This window comes from Panicum virgatum, chromosome 9N (genome assembly GCF_016808335.1).
Source record: "Panicum virgatum strain AP13 chromosome 9N, P.virgatum_v5, whole genome shotgun sequence".
Taxonomy (NCBI): Eukaryota; Viridiplantae; Streptophyta; class Magnoliopsida; order Poales; family Poaceae; genus Panicum; species Panicum virgatum.
The window spans coordinates 74,745,729-74,765,663 of record NC_053153.1 but is presented as its reverse complement, the minus strand read 5'-3'; the positions used below and the strand labels follow the sequence as shown (position 1 = coordinate 74,765,663).

General features: G+C 43.6%; 3 protein-coding genes across 4 annotated transcripts; all 3 read right to left on the bottom strand.

The window, feature by feature from the left end:
* Positions 1-5,474: 5,474 nt before the first annotated feature.
* On the bottom strand, positions 5,475-13,794 carry LOC120690729 (methionine--tRNA ligase, chloroplastic/mitochondrial-like). The gene is made up of 12 exons (XM_039973511.1): positions 13,449-13,794; positions 12,814-12,957; positions 12,564-12,713; positions 11,878-12,045; positions 10,610-10,734; positions 9,858-9,951; positions 8,710-8,808; positions 7,923-8,103; positions 7,651-7,766; positions 6,934-7,089; positions 6,284-6,412; positions 5,475-6,106 (listed from the first exon to the last, which is right to left on the bottom strand). Exons 1-12 carry the CDS (start codon positions 13,722-13,724, stop codon positions 5,942-5,944), a joined length of 1,803 nt encoding a protein of 600 aa, XP_039829445.1. The 5' UTR covers positions 13,725-13,794; the 3' UTR covers positions 5,475-5,941.
* Positions 13,795-14,031: 237 nt separating this feature from the next.
* LOC120692748 (cysteine proteinase inhibitor 8-like) lies at positions 14,032-14,570 on the bottom strand. The gene has a single exon (XM_039976132.1). The coding sequence runs from the start codon at positions 14,514-14,516 to the stop codon at positions 14,145-14,147; it is 372 nt and encodes a 123-aa protein (XP_039832066.1). The 5' UTR covers positions 14,517-14,570; the 3' UTR covers positions 14,032-14,144.
* Positions 14,571-15,456: 886 nt separating this feature from the next.
* LOC120692994 lies at positions 15,457-18,056 on the bottom strand. Of its 2 annotated transcripts, none has more exons than XM_039976399.1 (3): positions 17,903-18,056; positions 17,551-17,667; positions 15,457-17,475 (listed from the first exon to the last, which is right to left on the bottom strand). In XM_039976399.1, the coding sequence occupies exons 2-3, from the start codon at positions 17,647-17,649 to the stop codon at positions 15,673-15,675; spliced, it is 1,902 nt and encodes a 633-aa protein (XP_039832333.1). In that variant the 5' UTR covers positions 17,650-17,667; positions 17,903-18,056; the 3' UTR covers positions 15,457-15,672. The 2 variants fall into 2 exon arrangements, with proteins under 2 accessions (XP_039832333.1, XP_039832334.1); XM_039976400.1 differs by having other exon boundaries at positions 17,551-17,726; positions 17,903-18,045.
* Between the last annotated feature and the right edge of the window lie 1,879 nt (positions 18,057-19,935).

Below are 19,935 nucleotides of genomic sequence, written 5' to 3'. Positions count from 1 at the left end.
CAGGATTTTGGATCCAAACCGCAGGTAACCAATATTTCTCAACTTTGTCATTCCAGTTTTTTTTGCAGGTATAATTTTATGATTAGTATTTTTTATTATTGTAATCACTTAGGGTTCGGATTAGTGGTTATAATTGAAGGCATAGTATATTTGTAGATATTAGATTAACTAAAATGAAGTCTTTGCATGGCCAGATATGTCGAGCAAAGTGACATTTCAAATTCATTACGGTGACTTCTATAGAATTACTCATGATTCCTATGGAGTAAATCTATCAGCATTGGAAAGAAGACAGTGCAGTCTAGACAAACCCCTAGAGAGGAGTTTTGAGTCCATACGAAAATGTCTTCACAAGATGTTCAATGTGAATTTAAAGACCCATTTGCTTACGGTTCATACCTTGACTTCCTGGGAAGCTAATGGGGATTTCTGGGAGTTGACGCATATAAGTAGTACGGAAGAATGGCAACATTACATGCACGCAGCTCTTGAAAGTGGGTGGCCTCTCGCAATGGTAATTCAGATTCACCAGAAGACCGGTGATTTAGGTGAAGGGTCAACACACACTTTCAGTACCCACTGCTGCTGCCGAGGCTGGACCTTCCGGGAATCCCATGGATGGATCGGCTCCACCTACAAGAATTCGCCGCATCTAGTTGTGCACGTAACAGCTTGCAATGTATTTGTGTGTACGAAACTAAGTATATTATGTATTTGTCTCGAATTTGGTTGTAACGAATGAAACCTTCAATGTAATATGTTATGTGGTTTAATGAAGGACAAGTTAGGTGCGAGTAGGAGATCACAGGTTGCTACTGCTCAGCACGGCGATCACGGGTTTTCCAAATGTCGCATTCTTTGCCCAAACATACGTGACAAAAGACGACAACCCAATAGCAATGCCCTTCCACCATATCAAAAAGATGTGACAACACAGTTACCACACCAGCTCACCTTTAAAGCAGTCTCTCTGGTGAGGACGACGGACCTGTCATTCTACAGTGAAGGTCTGTGGCGTGTAGTGGGGAAGGCGGAATGTAGGCGCAATGCAGTGCTGTGAGTCAGCATGCACAGAGATGCATCGAGTAGTCATTTCGAGAATCGAATCTAGCCTTTTCAGTGTTAGGTCATCTAGCCTATTCACTGTGTTATCATGTAGGCTTTTTAGGTGCATTTACACTCCACACTCCGAGTATCAGACCATTGTGCGCCTATAAATACTCCGAAGTTTGTGAACTCCCAGCAGCACTCAAACACCAAAGCTCATTTTATACCCAATGTCTGGAGGTGGGTCTAGCGGAAAGAATTACTACGGTTTTGGGAAAGGAAAAAGGGAAGAAAGGGAGACCCCATAATATGGGAGGGGCCTCTTGGACCTGATTCCTTTCTGGAACCAGTGTTTGAGTTTCCGCCACAGCAAAAGAGTGAATTTACCAATGAAACTCCTCTTCGACAGTACGATAACCGTAGAGAACCGTGGCCAAAATGCAGACATGGTGAGGACTGCTTAGTGCAGATGTGCACCGACGGGATGGATGGCGGTCGGCGTTTCTTTAAATGTCCACACGCATGGGTAATACTGGGTTGTTTTATTTCTTTTTATTCAATGAGACACCTTACATGAAATTTGTTTTGCAGTCTTCCGATGCTCCAGAAAACTGTGGTTTTACTAGGTGGGTCGATCCGGCACCAATTGATTCTGTTCAGGAGTTCATCGAGTACCTCCAGATAAAAATCTTTGATTTGGAATGCAAGGTGAACCATTATGAGGAAGTGAGCGAGGGTAACAAAGACGATGAAGTTGATGATACCAGCAATGCTGCCGGCTCACAGGACGAACCATGCACTATTTCTTACTGCAACTGCCCTTGTCACAAGAAGAAGGGCCCTGCGCCTCCGGCACCACCGCCTGCACCACCTGCAATGGGTGGATACTGCGGAGAAGCCTCAACGCAGTTTGCTACGTGGGGGTACGGCTACTAGGACTACCCTAGTGCTAGTGACATGCTGCATCGTTGTGTTTGTTCTATTTTTTTTAAATTACCTAAGGCATGTTAGGTTAGTCCGGAATCTGTTTACCGTAGTTTGCAACGGGTTCTGCCATGCCACTGCATGTGTGATGTGTGTTTCATTATCGTTGTATTATGATGTTTGTATCTGATGTTTGTATCTCTGATGTTTATTTGTAATGAGATAGTTGTGGACCGCTTATTTATACACTTCAACGTTCGCCTCTTATCACTCTCGTATTTTCCATTACATACAATAGATGGTATGTTTATACTTCGATGCTCCATTACAACTAAGTACGATTCAAACTCGACATTATGTACATGTCCAGTGAATGCAAAGTTAGGTACGAGACATACATACAAGCATAATACAACATTAACAATATTAAATACGAATACATCTTAAACCGATGAACATCATATGTTATAGATCATGACATGAAATCATCTAGGTCGTCATCCCAATTGACCGATGGTGGTGCTGCAGGTGGTGTAGTATGGCTCGACGAACCTCTTGCCTTTCCCTTTCTCTCTTTTCTGGATTTACGTTCATTTAAAGGAGAGGAACATCATGTGTTGAAGGCCATAGTTTGGGGGGCATGAAGTCATCCATGTCGTCATCCCAGTTAACACAAGTTTGTGCTGCAGGTGCTGCAACATGACTTGATGAACCTCTTGTCTTTCCCTTTGTCTCTTTTCTGATTCTAGGTTCATGTAAAGGGGGAGGAACATCATGTGTTGGAGGTCATGGTTTCGGGGGCATGAAGTCATCCATGTCGTCATTCCAGTTAACACAAGTTGGTGGTTGAGGTGCTGCATCATGACTCGACGAACCTCCGGGCATCTGTTCTTGCGCAGGCCATGTACTATCACCCGAAGATCTTATCCACCTCCTTCGTCTAGTTTGCGGCATAAGTCCACCAAAAATACATACCAATTTACGGAAATTTGGTATCGATTTGTTAATCAACTCCGTGTCCTCGGGGTAATCCTAGCATATAATTACACAATACTTTTACTATTTTGTAAATATGGATTACAAATAACGGACGTGATTAGAACTAAATAAGAGTTACCTTAATGTGCATCTCATACACTTCTGGCCGCATCCATATCTTACAATTAGTTTGTAAGAATCCAATAACATAAGGATGATTTGCTAGTTCACATACCCTCATGTATATCTTCCGACGTTCTAGCAGGTGTTCCTTTAAATCTTGCATTGTAATACCTCGAAACAATGTTAAATCTTTAAACTCAACTAATTTGGACAACACCATCTCTATCGTACCATCCGCTAATGAATCCAACTTCTTACTGATTACAAGATGTGTCATGATGTCAAGAAATATACTAGATTTTTCTTCGGTCCATGAAAATCCAATAGAATTGGAGGCAGCCATTGCCTTATGCTACAATAATAATAAGGTTCTGTCATTCTAAATTTACTATTCTATATTTCACTATCCAAAAACTAAATCTATTCTAATTCATAATTATTTTAGAAACAAGTCTATAATAGGTCAAAAAGATTACTTACCAGCGGTTCGGATCCAAAATCAGGCAGGGCTTCGCCGGTGGAAATACCTCTCGGACCCCTCCTCTCTTCCTCTGCCCTCTCTGGATTTCGTGGGCAGGAAATGACGGCGCCAGAGAAGGGGTGGACCTTTCATATACTTGGAGAGGCCTGCCGCCCCCCTGCCGGGCGGCAGGCCCCTTCCAAGGCCTGATTCGCAAATAAATTTTATTTTTGTTTACAAATAGGTCCCTACCGCCCGGCCGGGGGGCGGCAGGGGGACTGCCGCCCCTCTACCGAGCGGTAGGGGTATAGAACTGTAAATTTTAAAAACCAAAATATGTTTCTGTAAAATTTTTTTTTGAAAAATGTAAAAATAAAAAAGACGCCTTATATCCTCGGCCCATCACGCATGGTTTTCTGCCATGAACGTGCGTTTTTATATTTTTATATTTTTCAAAATCATTTTTTACAAATATATATTTTCGGTTTCATAATTTACAGATTTATAACCCTACCACCCGGCTGCGGGGCGGCCAGCCCCCTGCCGCCCTCCTGCCGGGCAGTAGGGATCTTAATGTAAATAAAATTTATTTTTAATCGCATTTTGGCCCCTGGGGGAGGCTGCCGGGCGGCAGGCCCCTCCCGCAGGTTAAACCTTGACCGTCAGTGCGGCAATGCGGGAAACAACTAGAAGCACCTCCTAACCACCCCGGCCATGTCGACCTCTTTTACGCTGTGCGTGGCCGTGGTCTATAGGGTAGGTGTGTCGGTCTGTAGGCCATACGTCTCTACCTGGACGTCCGGTGGCCACAGGTGTCTGGAAGGTAGGATCGGCCTGCTGGTTAGGTGTAGAAAATAACCGACTCTAGTCTTCGAAGCTCGCCTCAAAGGTATCCTGTGTGGCCCCTATGCAGTAGCAATTAATATATCTTAATCATCGTCTTATAAGTCATATATTTGGGTACATATTCATCATACGTACCTGTTGGTGGTGGATACGAAGAAGGACCCATATCAGGAAGCTGGTGGTGCGATCCTGTAAACCGTTCAAATTATTTAAAATATTCATAGAAATAAGAAGAACATGATAAATTCGGGCTACGGATTAGGTATTTACCTTGCGTTCCTTCTGCTGTCGTCATAGGGTAATACGAAGAAGGTCCCGCATCATATAACTGTTGTGATTCTATATGTAAATGCAAAAGGAATTAGACTTCATACCAAAATTAATTAAAATTAAGATATTGACTATATGTTTACCGAAAGATCATGATGGTGCCTGTGTTGGTTGAAATGACATCCCTGCAGCTGGTGCCATGGTAGTAAACTGGGTCCCTCCGTGAGGTTGATAAGGTGGGTGTCCATCACCTGTATGGACTGAGAATTAATTGTTGTTATCAAAGTAGGAAGTCAGTAAGTATCCTCACGTACCTGGATAATGCTGCTGAGACCAATAAGGAGGGGCCTGCCGCCCCCCTGCCAGGCGGCGGGTAGGCCTACCGCCCCGCCACCGGGCGGCAGCCTCCCCCAGAGGCCAAAATGCGATTAAAAATAAATTTTATTTATATTAAAGTCCCTACCGCCCGGCAGAAGGGCGGGAGAGGCCGGCCGCTCCGCAGCCGGACGGTAGGGGTATAAATTTATAAATTATGAAACTGAAAATATATTTCTGTAAAAAACAAAAAAAACGCTTCGTTTCCTCCATCAGAAGGCGCGATGGCCCGAGGATTTCAACCATGGGCTTATATCCTCTGCCCATCACACATGGTTTTCTGCCATGAACTCAAAACCAGCAGCAGGTTTTCTATAAAAAAAAAAAACAGCAGCAGGTCAGTCTCTGGATCATCTTCTTCGTTCCAGCTTCCACCCTGTTCTCTGGGGGACCCGAGACAAAATTCGCAAAGCATTTGCGAAAAAAGGGCAGTACCTGCAACTAGGTAAAGAACAAGAAAGTCGCCAGTTCCATACTTCCAATTGATCATCCACATCCACTACATAATTTCATAACAATACTGTAACACGCTAGTTCCAGCTAAAGTGTGTATGTGATCACCCATACCGGTATTCATCCAATTATAACCTAAAAAATAAGGTCCAAAAGATACCAGCAGCAAGCCAGAAACTGAAATCAAACACAAGGAAACTAACCTAACCTGTGCAAGAATTGTCATGAGGTGAAGGTTACAGAGATACCTAGCAGTCTCCATATAATCTGGCAAGATTCATGCTGGCTCGCTCAAAAGGGGAAAAATGTACTACATTAAATTGGAACCTTTGGGATAACAAAACTACAAGTCAGTTCTCTCAAAAAATTCCATGACTTCTTGAGACAGCTTTAGAATTGCTGGTGATCTGTTATCTACGCTATAAAATATGTGACCCTTTTTTTTTGCAAGGGATGGCTGGTGATTTATGCTTCTACAAGACCTTTACTGAGTGATTTTTTCTTCCCACCTTTTGCAGCCTTTGAACTTGCTTGAGCTTCCTCTGTCGTCTCAGTTTCAATCCTTGCAAAAACCGGCTTTGGCTCCATCATCACCTGGCCTGCTTTTAAGCCTCCCCATTTTGTATCCTCCTAAGGATAAAATTGCAAAAATTACACGCTTAGGACAAATATGGAGGCACATCAAACGTAAATGGTTTTGACCTCTTGCATTTTCTGAGGATGTTAAACTATATTTCGGAGGATGACCATATATGCTTGCAAAGAAATGAAATTGAAATCAGAGAACATATCTCTAATAGAACATACCCATCTCAACAGCCTGAATTGGTCTTCTGTAAAACCAAGTTGCGCATAAATCCTCAGCGAAAGGCTTGGGGCGATAGGTGATAGCGCAATTGCAATTATTCTCATGATCTCTAAAATAATTACAAGATCCTGTAGATAAAAGGAGACAGAATTAAGACAACAAGTCATATCTATAATGTCATTAAACTTTCAGACATCAATTCTGTGTAGATAAGTGTAATTTCATAAATATGTGTAGCATATCAAGCCAAAGAACAGCTGAAATAACAAATATATATATTAATTCATCCAAATATTTAACAACAATAGAACAAACAATGTAAATAGTTAATGAGTAGCTCCATGTCTCGTATCAAATAGCATTATCTAGATCATTAAAAAATACATTTAAGAAATTCTAAGCGCAAATAAGATTTATTACTGATGTTGTAACATAGCATAACATCAGGAATAATGAAACAGGGCTTAGGATGCTGTCAATTGTATAACAAGTGAATTTGGAAGATCCAAAGGAAGTCTCTAGCATAGGCTAAGATGCGATTTGTCTTTTGATATTTCATATATGAACTTTCAGTAATTAAGATTTGGCAAATGACATCTAAAAATACATGAAAAACTGATGAGAGTAAACAATAGTTTCAATTGTTTACCTTTGCAGCTTTTTCAGCACTCTCACCCCCTTTCTTGAAACAGGACCATGGTGCTTGCTCATCGATGTACAAGTTTCCAAGGTTACCGATTTCTAATATAGATTCACATGCTGATGACAGCAAAAGATTTTCATAGTGGTGCTTTGCCTTGTCCACCTGTACAAAAAAATCTCACTGTGATATTAACAGATACACAACATGACATGCAAATATGTGGTATTTATTAGGCAGATAATAGCAGACAGTGGTCTGAAACATTCAGATATATCGTGGGTCCGAACAACAGATTGAACCAAAACATGATTGACTGACAATACAAAAAAAGGCCCTTCTCACCACATGTAATAGGACGAATGACAAATCCATAAATCATGCCCAGTTAACCTAGGACAACAATGGTAGCTGTCTTTATTTGCTATATGCTAAGAAATAAAACTTACAATAGCATTACACATATACTGTAATCTTGGTGTATACCAAACAAAATATGGTAGTAGACTCCAAGCACATGGATATTGTAGACCAGAGAGCAACTCACTACCATTAAAATTTTTAAGATTTACTAATGTATAAATATGGAATGAATTCACTTACAAAACACAAATTTCTATTCATATTTAGAATTGAGACCTTACATTTTCTAAGTCTTTGTACAGCCTGTTTCAAAGACTTATGGTTTATCATTAAATCCTACACTCCTGTCATAAACCTACTTACCAGGTTTTCTACATTTTCCCTGAGTGGTACTCCATCTGCTGCAGCAATTGAGTCAAACACTAGTGTGGATTTACAGTTCTTTTTCAGAAGCCCAAGTGTGCGATTAAGGAGGTTTCCTATTCAAATGAGTAAGACGATATCATTATTAACACAAAAGGATGCATAGTTAAAATGAACACTGTGTGAAGAGAGAAGGCAAAAGGCATAATAAGTTTTAGCACGCATAAAGAGTATATACATGTTACAGAAACAAATATACTTGAGTAGAATACCAATCGTGTTAGCAAGGTGAGCATTGACTATGTTGATAAAGCGTTCTTCTGAATAATCCCCATCATTGCCGAATTCTACTTCCCGCAAGAAGAAGTATCTAACAGCATCAGCACCAAATCTTTCTACCAGATCTTTTGGTTCAAGTGTGTTGCCTAATGACTTCCCCATCTTCATACCATCCTACAATTTTAAACATAAACTGTCATATACCCTTTTTTCTATGAGCTACATTGCATACCTACATAGCTACATTTGAGATACCAGCCAATGTTGGGAAAAGGCTATGTAGTGAGATACCCTGAACAATATCATTCTTGGATGGCATAAAAGTAATAAGATTCAGACAGTAAAACATAATGTGTTGTAAGGTAGAGATGCTATTGAATGGAGTGCAAATATCTGAACACTAATCCAGGATCCACAAATTATTGAAATGTGAGCAAATATATCCAATCAATTCATGCTACTAACACAGCCAAATTTTCAAAATAGGAAAAGCTAAAGGGGTAACCAGTGGATAAATAGAACATTACTAAACTACACAACGAATCTATATCATTCATCAATGGAGATCCAAAAATTTACATGGGGAAATGTACATATAATATGGGGCAATGCAGTTTAAAGAAATATGCCATCCTCAAATTGTCATGGTATCTTTTCCTTTATACATAAAGATGATTACTCATTTACACTTTATTATTTACTCATGGGCTATGGCACATTGCAATATTGTGGTTAGGGCTGTACAAATGGAAACAGGAACTTCAAAATAAGTAAGATCACCTTTGTCAAGAAGCCATGACCAAAAACTGCATCAGGAACACTTATCCCGGCTGACATTAACATGGCTGGCCAGTAAACTGCATGAAACCGCAATATGTCCTGAGGTACATGTACCCAAACACAACCTCATCACAAACCATAATCTATGGGCATTTTTTACAAAAAAAAACAGAAATCTCCTCCAATATTCTTGCATGTAAAATGAACATCAGTATCAATGCCCTACATTACTGACCAGCTATAGGAAAATATGTTCCACTATTAATTTGCATTTCGCAATGGATGGGGAATGAGAAAATATTCTAAGCAGTAGATAAATTATAAATATAAACAAAGTACAAATGTTTAACATACAAGTTCTCCCGCACAAATAAAAGACAAGTTTACAGGATGCGGAAGGCAAATAAAAGGCTAGTAGATTTAACATATACAAGAACAAAGGTTCTATTCGATGCAGGGGCGAGGAAATTAGAGACCAGAGAAGGGCCATGGGCCCACCCTATGCTTGCAATTTTTTTTTCTATGGACCAACAGTGATTAATTAGGTTCAAAACGTAGAGTACTATAATTGTTCTTTGTGAAACTAAGTGCCAGTATTATCAGTTTCAAAAATTAAGAGCTACTTCTCACAAAACTGTTTCAGCTGGGACCTTACCACTCTAACCTTTCAACACTTTCATCAAATTTGCCAATATTTCAATGATCTTTTCAAGATTTTATACCACAAAAGTACTCAGCTACCATACCACATCAGCGTTTTATAGTCCAAGCCCCAAGTAGAGGTTAAACTGGGTTTTTAAAAATTGGAAGATGGAGTGGGTGAACTATTTTTCCATATACAAAAACCATGTGCAGCATGTGATGTTAGTTGGTCCATCTATAGAACAGAAAAAGAGTTCATGCTGATTTCTTAATTTAAAAATATCATTTGCATATTAACAGTGTTTTTTCCTTTAGAAGATAAGTTAAACCAACTGGTAATCTGGTACTATCCAAGTTTAACTTCAAATCCATTTATAAGAGTTCCTTACCATGAAAAGAAAATACAAGCAACCAAATAAATGTATTAATTATGAATGAGAAGAGAAGCCAACAGTAAAGGAACATGAATGTTTCAAAATGCTATAAAAAAAATGCTTCGAACAAACCTTTCCTATCAAGTGCAGGGAAGCAGGCCAACCACGATCAATAGCTTGCTGCAAACTTGCCTGCTCACCATCATCTAGTAATGCTGAAATATACCTATAGAGACAAACATATTGAACAGTCAAACAAAATGAAACAAAGGGTAGGCTGATCTGCATTAAACTATGTACTTGAGTTGTTGGATTTGGGAACAGGAATTCTAAAAGAGATACAATCTTCATGCTCAATTGAAGATTCAAGTCTTCAACCAAAATAGCAGAGTAGAATAAAATTCAAAAACTCCCTGTTCTCCTATTGCATGCTTAAGTAGTAAAATGGCAATCTGATATAAAAATGGATTATTATGTCTACTATGAAATTTAACATACATGCGGCTTGTTAAGAAACGTTTATTAGCTGTAGCAAAATGGGAAAAAAAACACAACATGCATGAACAGTGCAGTGAATACTAAAAATGTTATCACTTACACCACAACAAGCAGTAGGCCTTATAAGAAATAACAAATTCTATGAATGCAAAGCATCCCAAAAACGTAAACATGGTCATCATGTCATCATCGGACACTTAAAGCTTTGAAACAGAAGGCGAGTACTCTAATAATTTGCCAAGTGCAATATGTAGAAGTTGAACATCTTCTAAACTTGTGTGATAGTAACAAGAAACATGAATTAATGGCACAAGAATACCTATACTATATGCAAGTCTCCATTCATAGTCACATGCAAATGAGCAGGTGTGAAGCGAGAAACGTACCCTAATAGAGCATCAAACCACACATATATTGTCTGCTTGGTGTCATTTGGCACCGGAATACCCCAGTCTACAGAGGCACGGGAAATAGAAAAGTCTCTTAATCCACTTTTAATCCAGCCTTGGACCTACAAGCTGTGTCTTCATGAAACAGACTGAAGAACATGTATATTCTTAAACAATAAAAATAAGCATATCCAAAAAGCAAGACTGATATGTAACAAGGCAACCCAGCCACCCAGGTTATGTTGTAACTGAAAACCGAAATATTGAATGTTTCGCTCAAAAATATGAGACTTGAACATTTGTTGGTTTAGATATTGGCTTCAATTCCTTATTTGCCATTGCAAGTTTCGCAATCCATTGTTTGCCATTAATGTCTCAACGATACATGGTCCCCTGTATCACTGACAGTGGCAAACAAGGGATTGCATAAAATTGCAATAGCAGGAAATAAATTTATTCTTGATATTGTTATCATGCAAGAAAATAATAGTGCGTTTTATTGCAAATTTAATCAAATAGAAATAAAATATGACCATGGCTCTATTACTTAATAAGTTGCCCAGCCCTTTTTCAGGCGACTACAGAATTTGTTAATGGGAAACATTACAACTATAGTCAGACCTTGCAACAGCAAGGAAAAATTTCGACCGATAGGGCTTAGCTTGGTTTACATGCATTGCCAATGATGTATTGATCTAATTGCACACACTAAAGTATACAAAGTAACAATTGTAGCCCGCAGAGCCTCTTCAATATCTGTTAAGTGTTAACTACTAAGTCTCCTTTTCCTTTAGTCCTTTTTCCTAGATGAAGCAATGCTGGCAGTTTTCTTTTCCCAGATCTGGTAAATGATATCATCTTAGTTTCCATCTTTAACCTAGTCAGGATCTTGTTGGAGTCACTACTTGACACACTAACTATAAAAAAATCTACAGCATCATTTTTTATTGAATATGCCAACAGCATTTTACCAAATGAAATTTCATTGTTTGGTTAGTACATGCTTGACAACATAAACATAATCGAAAAAATTGTGGTAAAGATTCAGGAAGACATATGCCAACAAAAATAGTTGCAAAGCTTCATAAACAAACATGTCAAAATAGTTTTTTTTTAGAATTTTTCCTTGTCTGCACTCAAATCACCTGATAAGTCTGCATTTTTTGCAGTATATAGTTTCCACCACAATTGCATTGATGTACAGTAACTCAATAGTCACAGAAAGATAGAACAAAAGCATATAACAAGTAGAAATAAAATCTCACCTCATTCAAGCGATGTGATGGCCTTACAAAATCAGGATTTCTTGCCAGGAGCTCTTCCAACTTATGCTGGTATTTTGACAAGGCAAAGAAATAGTTGTCTTCTTTTCTTGCTACACAAGGCTTCAAATGCACAGGGCAGCTATTGTTTTCGGCCAGCTCTTTTTCATCCTGCATCCAGTTGAAACCAAGCATTACTACAAGTACAAATAATGAAAATAAGGTCAATCCACTTAAGTGTGCTGTGTGCATCAGTGCATGGCATAATGTAGTTGCATAACATAAACAATTATGAAGCTAAAATACATCACACAATAATATATTGCACACCCCTATATTCATTAGCAATAGCAAAAACCTTGCACTTTAGCACTGTTGATTTTGCATCTAAGTTTTTATTTTTTTAAAGGGCCAAAAAGCTAATCCAACTTGCACTCAATACATATTAGGCATGGTAACTGACATAGACATCAGCCACCATAAAAATGAACAAACAGCCAAGATATTTATCCATGAAAAACCAGAAAATAATATTGGACAGCAAACCCACTTAGTAGGTAACTTATCATAGCAAATAGTCAAATATATCTGTGTGGATTACTATATTTGATGGTACTACCTTATTTGATTGAAAATGGCTTAGTACTATATAAGAAAGTTGAGACTTGAGATTTGAGACAGAAGCTTACCTTGTACTCCTCACAGTTAACACAATAAAGTCCTTCGTAATCAGCTCTATATATGTCACCACTGCTTAATACTCTAGAATAGAATTCATTGACAACACCCTCATGCTTATGATCAGTTGTGCGGATAAACTTGTCGTATTCTATGTCTAACTGCAAGAAATGTGAAATAAATTTGGAGGACTAAAGTAAGCTCATGATTTACTCTGTGGTCAACAGCATCGTAAACTGGAACTTGGAATTATGGACGTACATCAGCCCAGAGCATCTTATATGAACTTGAAATAACATCACAATGCTCCTTCGGGTTTCTACCACTAGCCTCCGCTGAAGTGGCGATTTTCTCACCATGTTCATCTGTTCCAGTAATAAATATAACCTTCTTTTCTAGCAACCTCTGCAATCACAGAAGCATCATCAATGGACTGTTACATAGTGAGAGTTAAACAAATAAAGTCACGTGTTAGTTTAAGCTGTTTGGACAGATGTACGAGCTGGTAATTCCAGCAAACTTGATGTAATACGTTTATAGGCTTCCTTCTAAAGAAAGTGAACCTTTACCTAAAAAAATGCAACTGAAGTCAAAGCATTTCATTCCGAATAGCTCAAATAATCATCAATCGGGCAATGAATGTGACCAGAGTGGTGCATCACTACCTGACCATCCAACGGTTAATTGGGTCATACCACAATTGACCCTTAACAAAACGTGTCTGTACCCATGTTTGTAAGACATTACTTTTAATCCCAAAATGCATGCAAAATATTAGTGCTGCAGTGCAACTCATGGAACCCGCGGGCCGCGGATGCGCGGGGTTGCTGCCATTTTACCCGACACCTAACTGATCGAAAACACAGCAATTGCAGTCGTACGACGAGAAGGCTTGCCTGGAACCGGGCGATGGCGTCGGCGGCGATGGTGGTGTAGGCGCTTCCCATGTGCGGCGGGGCATTGACATAGTAGAGTGGCGTGGTGAGCACATAGGGCTCCGGTGCGGAGGCCGCGTCGGGGGATGAGGAGACGGAGGCGACGCGGCGGCCGGGCACGCGGCGGCGGAGCGCAGGGGCGAGCGCCCGCGGTGGAAGCGAAGCAAAGGCGAGGCGGCGGGCACCAGTGGCGAGGGAGGAGCAGGGGGCGCCGAGGAAGGCCCGCCCGGCGGCCATGGCGGTCGACACCGGGAGGAGGATATGGATGGGGGGAGGGGTTTTGGGTCGCGCGTTCGTGAGACGAGCGAGAGTGTGGAAGGAACTGTGGATTGGAGTGGGGCGCTGAGGTGTGTTGTTGGGCTGGACCCGACGAATGTTGTTGGGCTGGACCCGACGAATGTTGTTGGGCTGGACCCGACGAATGTTGTTGGGCTGGACCCAACGAGTGTTGTTGGGCCGGCAATTAGTTTTCCACAATTTTAATGGGTCCATACAAGTCCTAAAATGATCCGTAATAATTCAGTAATGACCAAGACCAGGAAAATTTGACCCCCAAAACCCGGATAGCATGGCCGCAATCTTCTCTTATTACATCCAAAAATCCTGAACCGACAAAAACCTAATCGCTCCAGGCTAAAATTAAGGATCGTCGCTCGCTCACTTGGCCCGGTCGAAGGAGAGGAGCCGGCGCGTGTTGGTCCAGATCTGCTCGTACACGACGGCGTTGTACGTGGCGTTCTGGCCGGCGAGGTTCGCCGCGACGATGCCCAGCCGGTAGTTCACGCCGGCCACGATCTGCTCCTCGCCGCGCACCACCCTGCCGAACCTGAGCCCGTCGTTGGCGCGCTTGACGTGCTCCTCCACCGCCCACGCGCCCACCTCCTGGACGTGGGCGTCATCGACGTCGGGGATAACGCCCCATCCCCCAACGAGGTTCTCCGTGACGGGGGCGGCGATGACGAAGACGGGGGCGGCGATGGCGAAGACGGCGGCGGCAGTGGCGACGAGGAGGAGGCTGCAAGTCCTCATGGCTTTGTGATGTTTGGGGCAGGACTTGGACAGAGCAGCTTCTCTGTGGGCTACCGCTCGCTGCCTGTGATGACAGCCCGCGGGCATCGTTAAATAGTGGAGGCAACTTCACAAACGGATCGGGTCGGGTAGGGAATGGAAATGGAAATGGATGCAGTCAGTCTCAGTGTTTGAGATTTACTAGTAAGAATCAATTATTTGGTGCCCACTAGCAGACATCTATCTCAGAGTTAGCAAATTTAAAACTAATCAATCGTATCCTACAATACATACATTTACCTACTTTCCATAGCAACCGATTAATTTAGTCCTAGATAGGCTCCAATCCTCCTAATTTCAGAAATGAAGTATCCGCCTATTCTTTTTTTTTAAAAAAAAAATCGTACTTATAGATCGCTAATGTCTTCTTCTAAGAGACTAGGAAAGATGTCTTCTTCCTAGATAGGCTCCTATCCTCCTTTTTTTTAATTATAACGTTCCGATCTTGATACGAATGACTACAGCAAAAAAAAGTAATAAGAGTTCTTCGACTCTAAACCTCAAACTAGGAAGTACTCATGCTTGCAGTAAAGCTGACAGGTTGCAATAGTCGTACTGATTGAGTATGAATAGGGGTGCAAAGAGGTGCACCTAAGGGTATCCATGGCCCCTCTTTTCTATCTATACTATAAAAATTAAAATAATTGAAAATATTTCTCATCAAGATTAGACCCACCGTACCCCTCACGAAGGCCCCACTTGTCAGGCCAAAAGACTTGACAAAAGGATGTGGGAGATTGGTTTCGTCAAAAGTTTGTACTAATTTTTCAAAGTATGAGCTCATTTTGAAAAACCAATACAATTTTTTGAATTAAAGAGGGGCGGTGGATACCCTAAGGGGCACTCATTTGCACCTCTAAGTATGAAGATACGCAAAGTACTGTATAAAACATCAAACACGTAGAACCATTCCAAGTAATATTAATCCTGCGATGAAAAGGCACTTCTGAGTATACATGGAACTCTGAACAGGCATCAGGGATCGTGGATCCACCAATTTCATAGTGAACAGCAAATTTAAGGTAAACAACGCGCTTCAAATGCCACTACAATTTCAGACTTTCAGCAGTCACCCGTTCCTACTTCCTACAGCACAAAAACATGGGGAACCAAAACTTCACTTGTACTTCATGTTCAGAACCTTTCCCAGCGTCAAGCAGCTCGGCGTCGGCATGCCCTCCCCTCCCGGCCGGGCGCTTCTCAGCGCCCTGGAGGTCGGCGTCGTCCCGGGCGTATGTGACGGCGTCGCCCGCGTGCGCACGGGCGTCGGAGGAGCCCCGTAGCGCGCCTGGCGCCCGGCGCCCTCCGAGTCCGGCGTCGTGCGCCGCTGCGAGGGCGTGTGCTGCTTCCTCCGGAGCTCCTCCCTCAGCTCCCGCTCCTGCGCCGCCTTCGCCTCCTCGGCCAGCTCCGCCCGCCGCACTGCCTCCTCCAGGCTGAACCGCAGGTCGCTGATCTCCGTGCGCGCCGCGTCCAGCTGCTTGTCCTTGGCCGCGACGTCGGCGTCGCCGCAGCTATTCGACACGAGCACGTACCCGTCCAGCCTGTTCCCTCCCTGTCCCGGCTCGGGCTCCAGCTCCTTCGTGTAGAACTCGTCCCCGTCTTTGGAGGCGATCTCCGTGCCCACGATGCAAGTGTCTGGGTCGCCTTCGCGCGGCGTGGAGGTCCGAGCTGCGGCGTCTGCTCCCGCTCGTGGTTCTTGGCTTCCTGCGATCGCGGCGTTTAGAGGCTCGGCGATGCTGGTGTCCTTGGCGTCAGAGCGCACGCTCTGGAAATCGTCCATTGAACTCTCGAGGACAAAGCCGGCGCCTGCTTTGGCCTCCTCGTGATCTTGCAGGAGGAGGAGATCATTGCCTCGGCACGCCGTGGTTTTTGGGAGTGCGCCGTCTGATTCAGCTGGTTCATGATTGTCTTCAGCCTTGGTATATTTTCCGTCGTCAGGTTGAATGGCATTGTGATCTTCTCCCGAGGTCTTGGCGACATGGCATCTTGTCTCTTGAGCATCGGGGTTCCCTTCAAGGACTGTCGTGTCCTGAACCGTAGCGCCTGCTCCTTGTTTACCCTCTACAACATCTTCTTCGGATATCTCGATTCCCGTCTTGTTGCCATCAGACGCTGTAACATGACCATCCTTTCTGAAGATTTCAGAAACAAAGCATTCCTCTGGGGAGTGCTGAAACGTGAACTCCGCTTGCGCTTCACTATCCTTCACAGTTGATTCACATGCCTGAACCTGATCACGATCATCCAAGTTGTTGCAACCGGGAGCTGTGATCGCCGTTGTTGCATCAGAACCGTCTGCAGGTGACAAGCAAGTTTCCTTGATCTGCTTGAGTTCTGACCGCAGATACTCGACTTCGACCGTCTTCACCAGCCACTCCGCCTCCATCCTCTCCATCATCTTCGTCTGCCTCCTCACCACCTCCAAATTCCTGTCGGAGTTGAACAACTCGAGCGTCGCCTCTTGGAAGAACACCGACCTCTCCTCCTCGGCCCTGATGGCCGCGACCGCAGACGACAGCACCGTCTCGTTGAGCAGGAGGATCCGCACCAGCGCGTCCTTGGTGCTCTCCCGCTCCAGGATGGCCCGCGTCTCCATCGCCTCCACCTCCCGCAGCACGAAGGCGACCGACGCCCTGGCCTCGTCGAGCTGGGCCCTCACGGCGGCCAGCTCGTCCCGCAGGGCCCCGCGCTCGCCGTCCGCCTCCGCCTGCCGGCTCATGATCGCGATGTTCTCGGCCTCCAGCTGGACGATGCGCATGTGCGCGTCCATGCACTCCTTCTCGTACTGGTCCGAGAGGTCCCGCACGGCCTTCTCGAGGGCCTCGATCTTCATGGTCGCTTGCTTGTGCTGGCTCTCCCTGACCTCCAGCTGCAGCTTGCAGATCGCGAGCTCCTTGGTCAAGATGGCGATCTGTTCCTCCTGCGTTCCACACCAGCATGTGATTTACGGATTCAATTGCAGATTTACGGCATGGATATCTAGGTAGGCACGCACATTTCTGTCTGGACCGAGCCTGCTCTGCTCGCCTCCCCGGTCGAAGATGCTCACGGCTGCCAGCACGGACTCTAGTGGTCTAATGTCGATCTCGGCCATGAGTTCTCCCGCAGTTTACTGCACTCGATAAACAAGAAGATTTGTAATCTATGTCATCATCCATGGGAGGTTTGGAGCTGGAAGAGGTCAGTCCGTTAAGTTTAATTTGGATGATTGGATCGATGAACAAAAGTCTACAAGTATGCAACAGCTCTGCCACAACAGATAGCATGAACTGGGAGATTGAACAAGTTGCAGCAGACCTTTGTTTTTTTTTTCTTTCCCGAAGGTAGCGGCAGAAAAGCTCACGTACCTAGTTCAGAGCGGAGCGCCGAGCAGGTCACTCGCAGTCACAACACGGTTGCGCATCGATCTCATTGGAGTTGGAGACGAGGAGATCAGTGGGCAAGGAGGAAGGTAGATATAGGCAAAGAGCCGGGACGCGCGGAGCCGGCAAAGACAAGGCGCCGTGGCGAACGAGACGAGAGCGCGCGCGTGCGGCCACTGCCCGTTGCAATCCAAGGAAACGGGTGGTGGCTGCTACGTCCACGACCACGAGGCGACGCGCTTTGGGCGTGGAGACGCCGATGCGGGCGGTCGTGAACTCGTGCGAGTCCAAGTGCATGCGCTGTCGCTTTGCTTCATCCATCATCAGCAGCTATCTCATATCTGCGAGGCTCCGGTGATGCGATTTCAGAATGTGACGCTGCCGCATATTTCGGTGCGTACGACGGGGCGCGGCTTATCCGCCGGTGCTGGTCTCCTGGACACATATTCTGTCTCGTGCCCACCGCGGTGCTTGAATATTCGGCGCCAGAAAATGTCCCAGGCAATTTTTTCAAAAAAAAAAGTCCCAGGCGGAGCGCGCTGTTTATTATGCGAAAAGATTTCTTCACTCCAAACTGGATTATACTATACATACATAAAGCCTGTAGCACATATTGCTTATAAAATAATTTTCCAAGATGTCGATACATCCGAAATTGGCATGATTGACTTGGGCACCCTGGAATAGGGATGATGCGAAAAATTATTGGCAATTCCATAGGTCATGATATGGAGAAAACAAAATTTCCCCAAGATAAAGATTTTTGTTGCACTGCTTGTGCACAGGGAAATTAATTTTAAGACCATCACATCTTAAAATTCGAGCTGAACCACACAAATTTCTTGAAAGAATTCAAGGCGATATTTGTGGTTCAATCCAACCATTATCAGGGCCGTTCAGGTACTTCTTGGTATTGATGGACGCATCTACTCGACGGTCTCACGTGTCTCTTTTATCGACACGCAATCATACTTTTGCCAAAATAATGGCTCAACTAATCAAGTTGAAAGCAAATTACCCCGAACATCGGATTCAATCTATCCGAATGGATAATGCTGCCGAATTCTCACCCCGTGCTTTTAATGATTATGCATGGCATTAGGAATTCAGGTTCAACATTCTGTTCCATATGTACATACTCAAAATGGTTTGGCCAAATCATTGATTAAAAGAATTAAGCTCATTGCATGACCTATGTTAATGAATTGTAAATTGTCTACGTCGTGTTGGGGTCACACAGTTTTGCATGCTGCTGATCTAATACAACTACGACCAACTGCATATCATGAGACCTCCCCATTACAGTTAGTACGTGGGAATCCACCGAATATTTCCCATTTGCGTAAGTTTGGGTGCGTTGTGTACGCTCCACCGCGGTGCGTGCGGCCTCCGCGTCTGTCCTTGTCCGGCCTCCCCATCTCCTCCTGCCGCGCAGATGGGCGTGGGCTTGGCCGCTCCCTCCTCGCGCGATCCGTTCTCCCGAACGAAGACTAACTGCCGTTAGAGTCAAAGAGACAGGAGGGGCAGAAGTGGAAGAAAAAACTCTAATGGCATTCTCAGTGTGTTGGCATGATGTAGAAGGGCAAACGGGCGAACCTCAAATGCGGGATGACATTCTGACGAAACCCACTCCTCATAAGGGCAGAATCCCAATTTTCTCGTGAGAGAGGGGAGAAAGAAGGAAGAGAAGAAGAAAGAGCTAGGTGAGCTGGACGAATGGGCTGGTAGTGGGCCTTTTTAGCTGCGGCCATGACGAATTACAAGTTGAAATAGATGGGCTTAAATGTTTTGTAAAGTCTGGGCTGAGATGTTAATAGGCCTCTTCCCTGTGTACGGTGCCCATACCACATCAACATGCAGCCCACCAAACACAATCTCTGGTTCAACAGATGCATGCCAATTTCCAAAAACAGGATATCAAACACATATTCTACCCATGCACCCTATCATGCGGAAGACAACAAAACACGATACACTGCATCTGTCGGGCCTGGTTCACCCTCCAGCCAGGCTAGGTC

What these genes read in the sequence shown, in the direction of transcription:
- LOC120692748 (XM_039976132.1), bottom strand. Translation starts at nt 14,516, where the DNA reads ATGAGGACTTGCAGCCTCCTCCTCGTCGCCACTGCCGCCGCCGTCTTC.
- LOC120692994 (XM_039976399.1), bottom strand. Translation starts at nt 17,649, where the DNA reads ATGGCCGAGATCGACATTAGACCACTAGAGTCCGTGCTGGCAGCCGTG. An exon ending in GGCTCGGTCCAGACAGAAAT is followed by an intron (nt 17,476 to 17,550) that starts GTGCGTGCCTAC and finishes TGTGGAACGCAG; the next exon opens with GAGGAACAGATCGCCATCTT.
- LOC120690729 (XM_039973511.1), bottom strand. Translation starts at nt 13,724, where the DNA reads ATGGCCGCCGGGCGGGCCTTCCTCGGCGCCCCCTGCTCCTCCCTCGCC. An exon ending in CCCTGCACTTGATAGGAAAG is followed by an intron (nt 8,809 to 9,857) that starts GTTTGTTCGAAG and finishes CATGTACCTCAG; the next exon opens with GACATATTGCGGTTTCATGC. An exon ending in GTCATGGCTTCTTGACAAAG is followed by an intron (nt 8,104 to 8,709) that starts GTGATCTTACTT and finishes TTAAAATTGTAG; the next exon opens with GATGGTATGAAGATGGGGAA.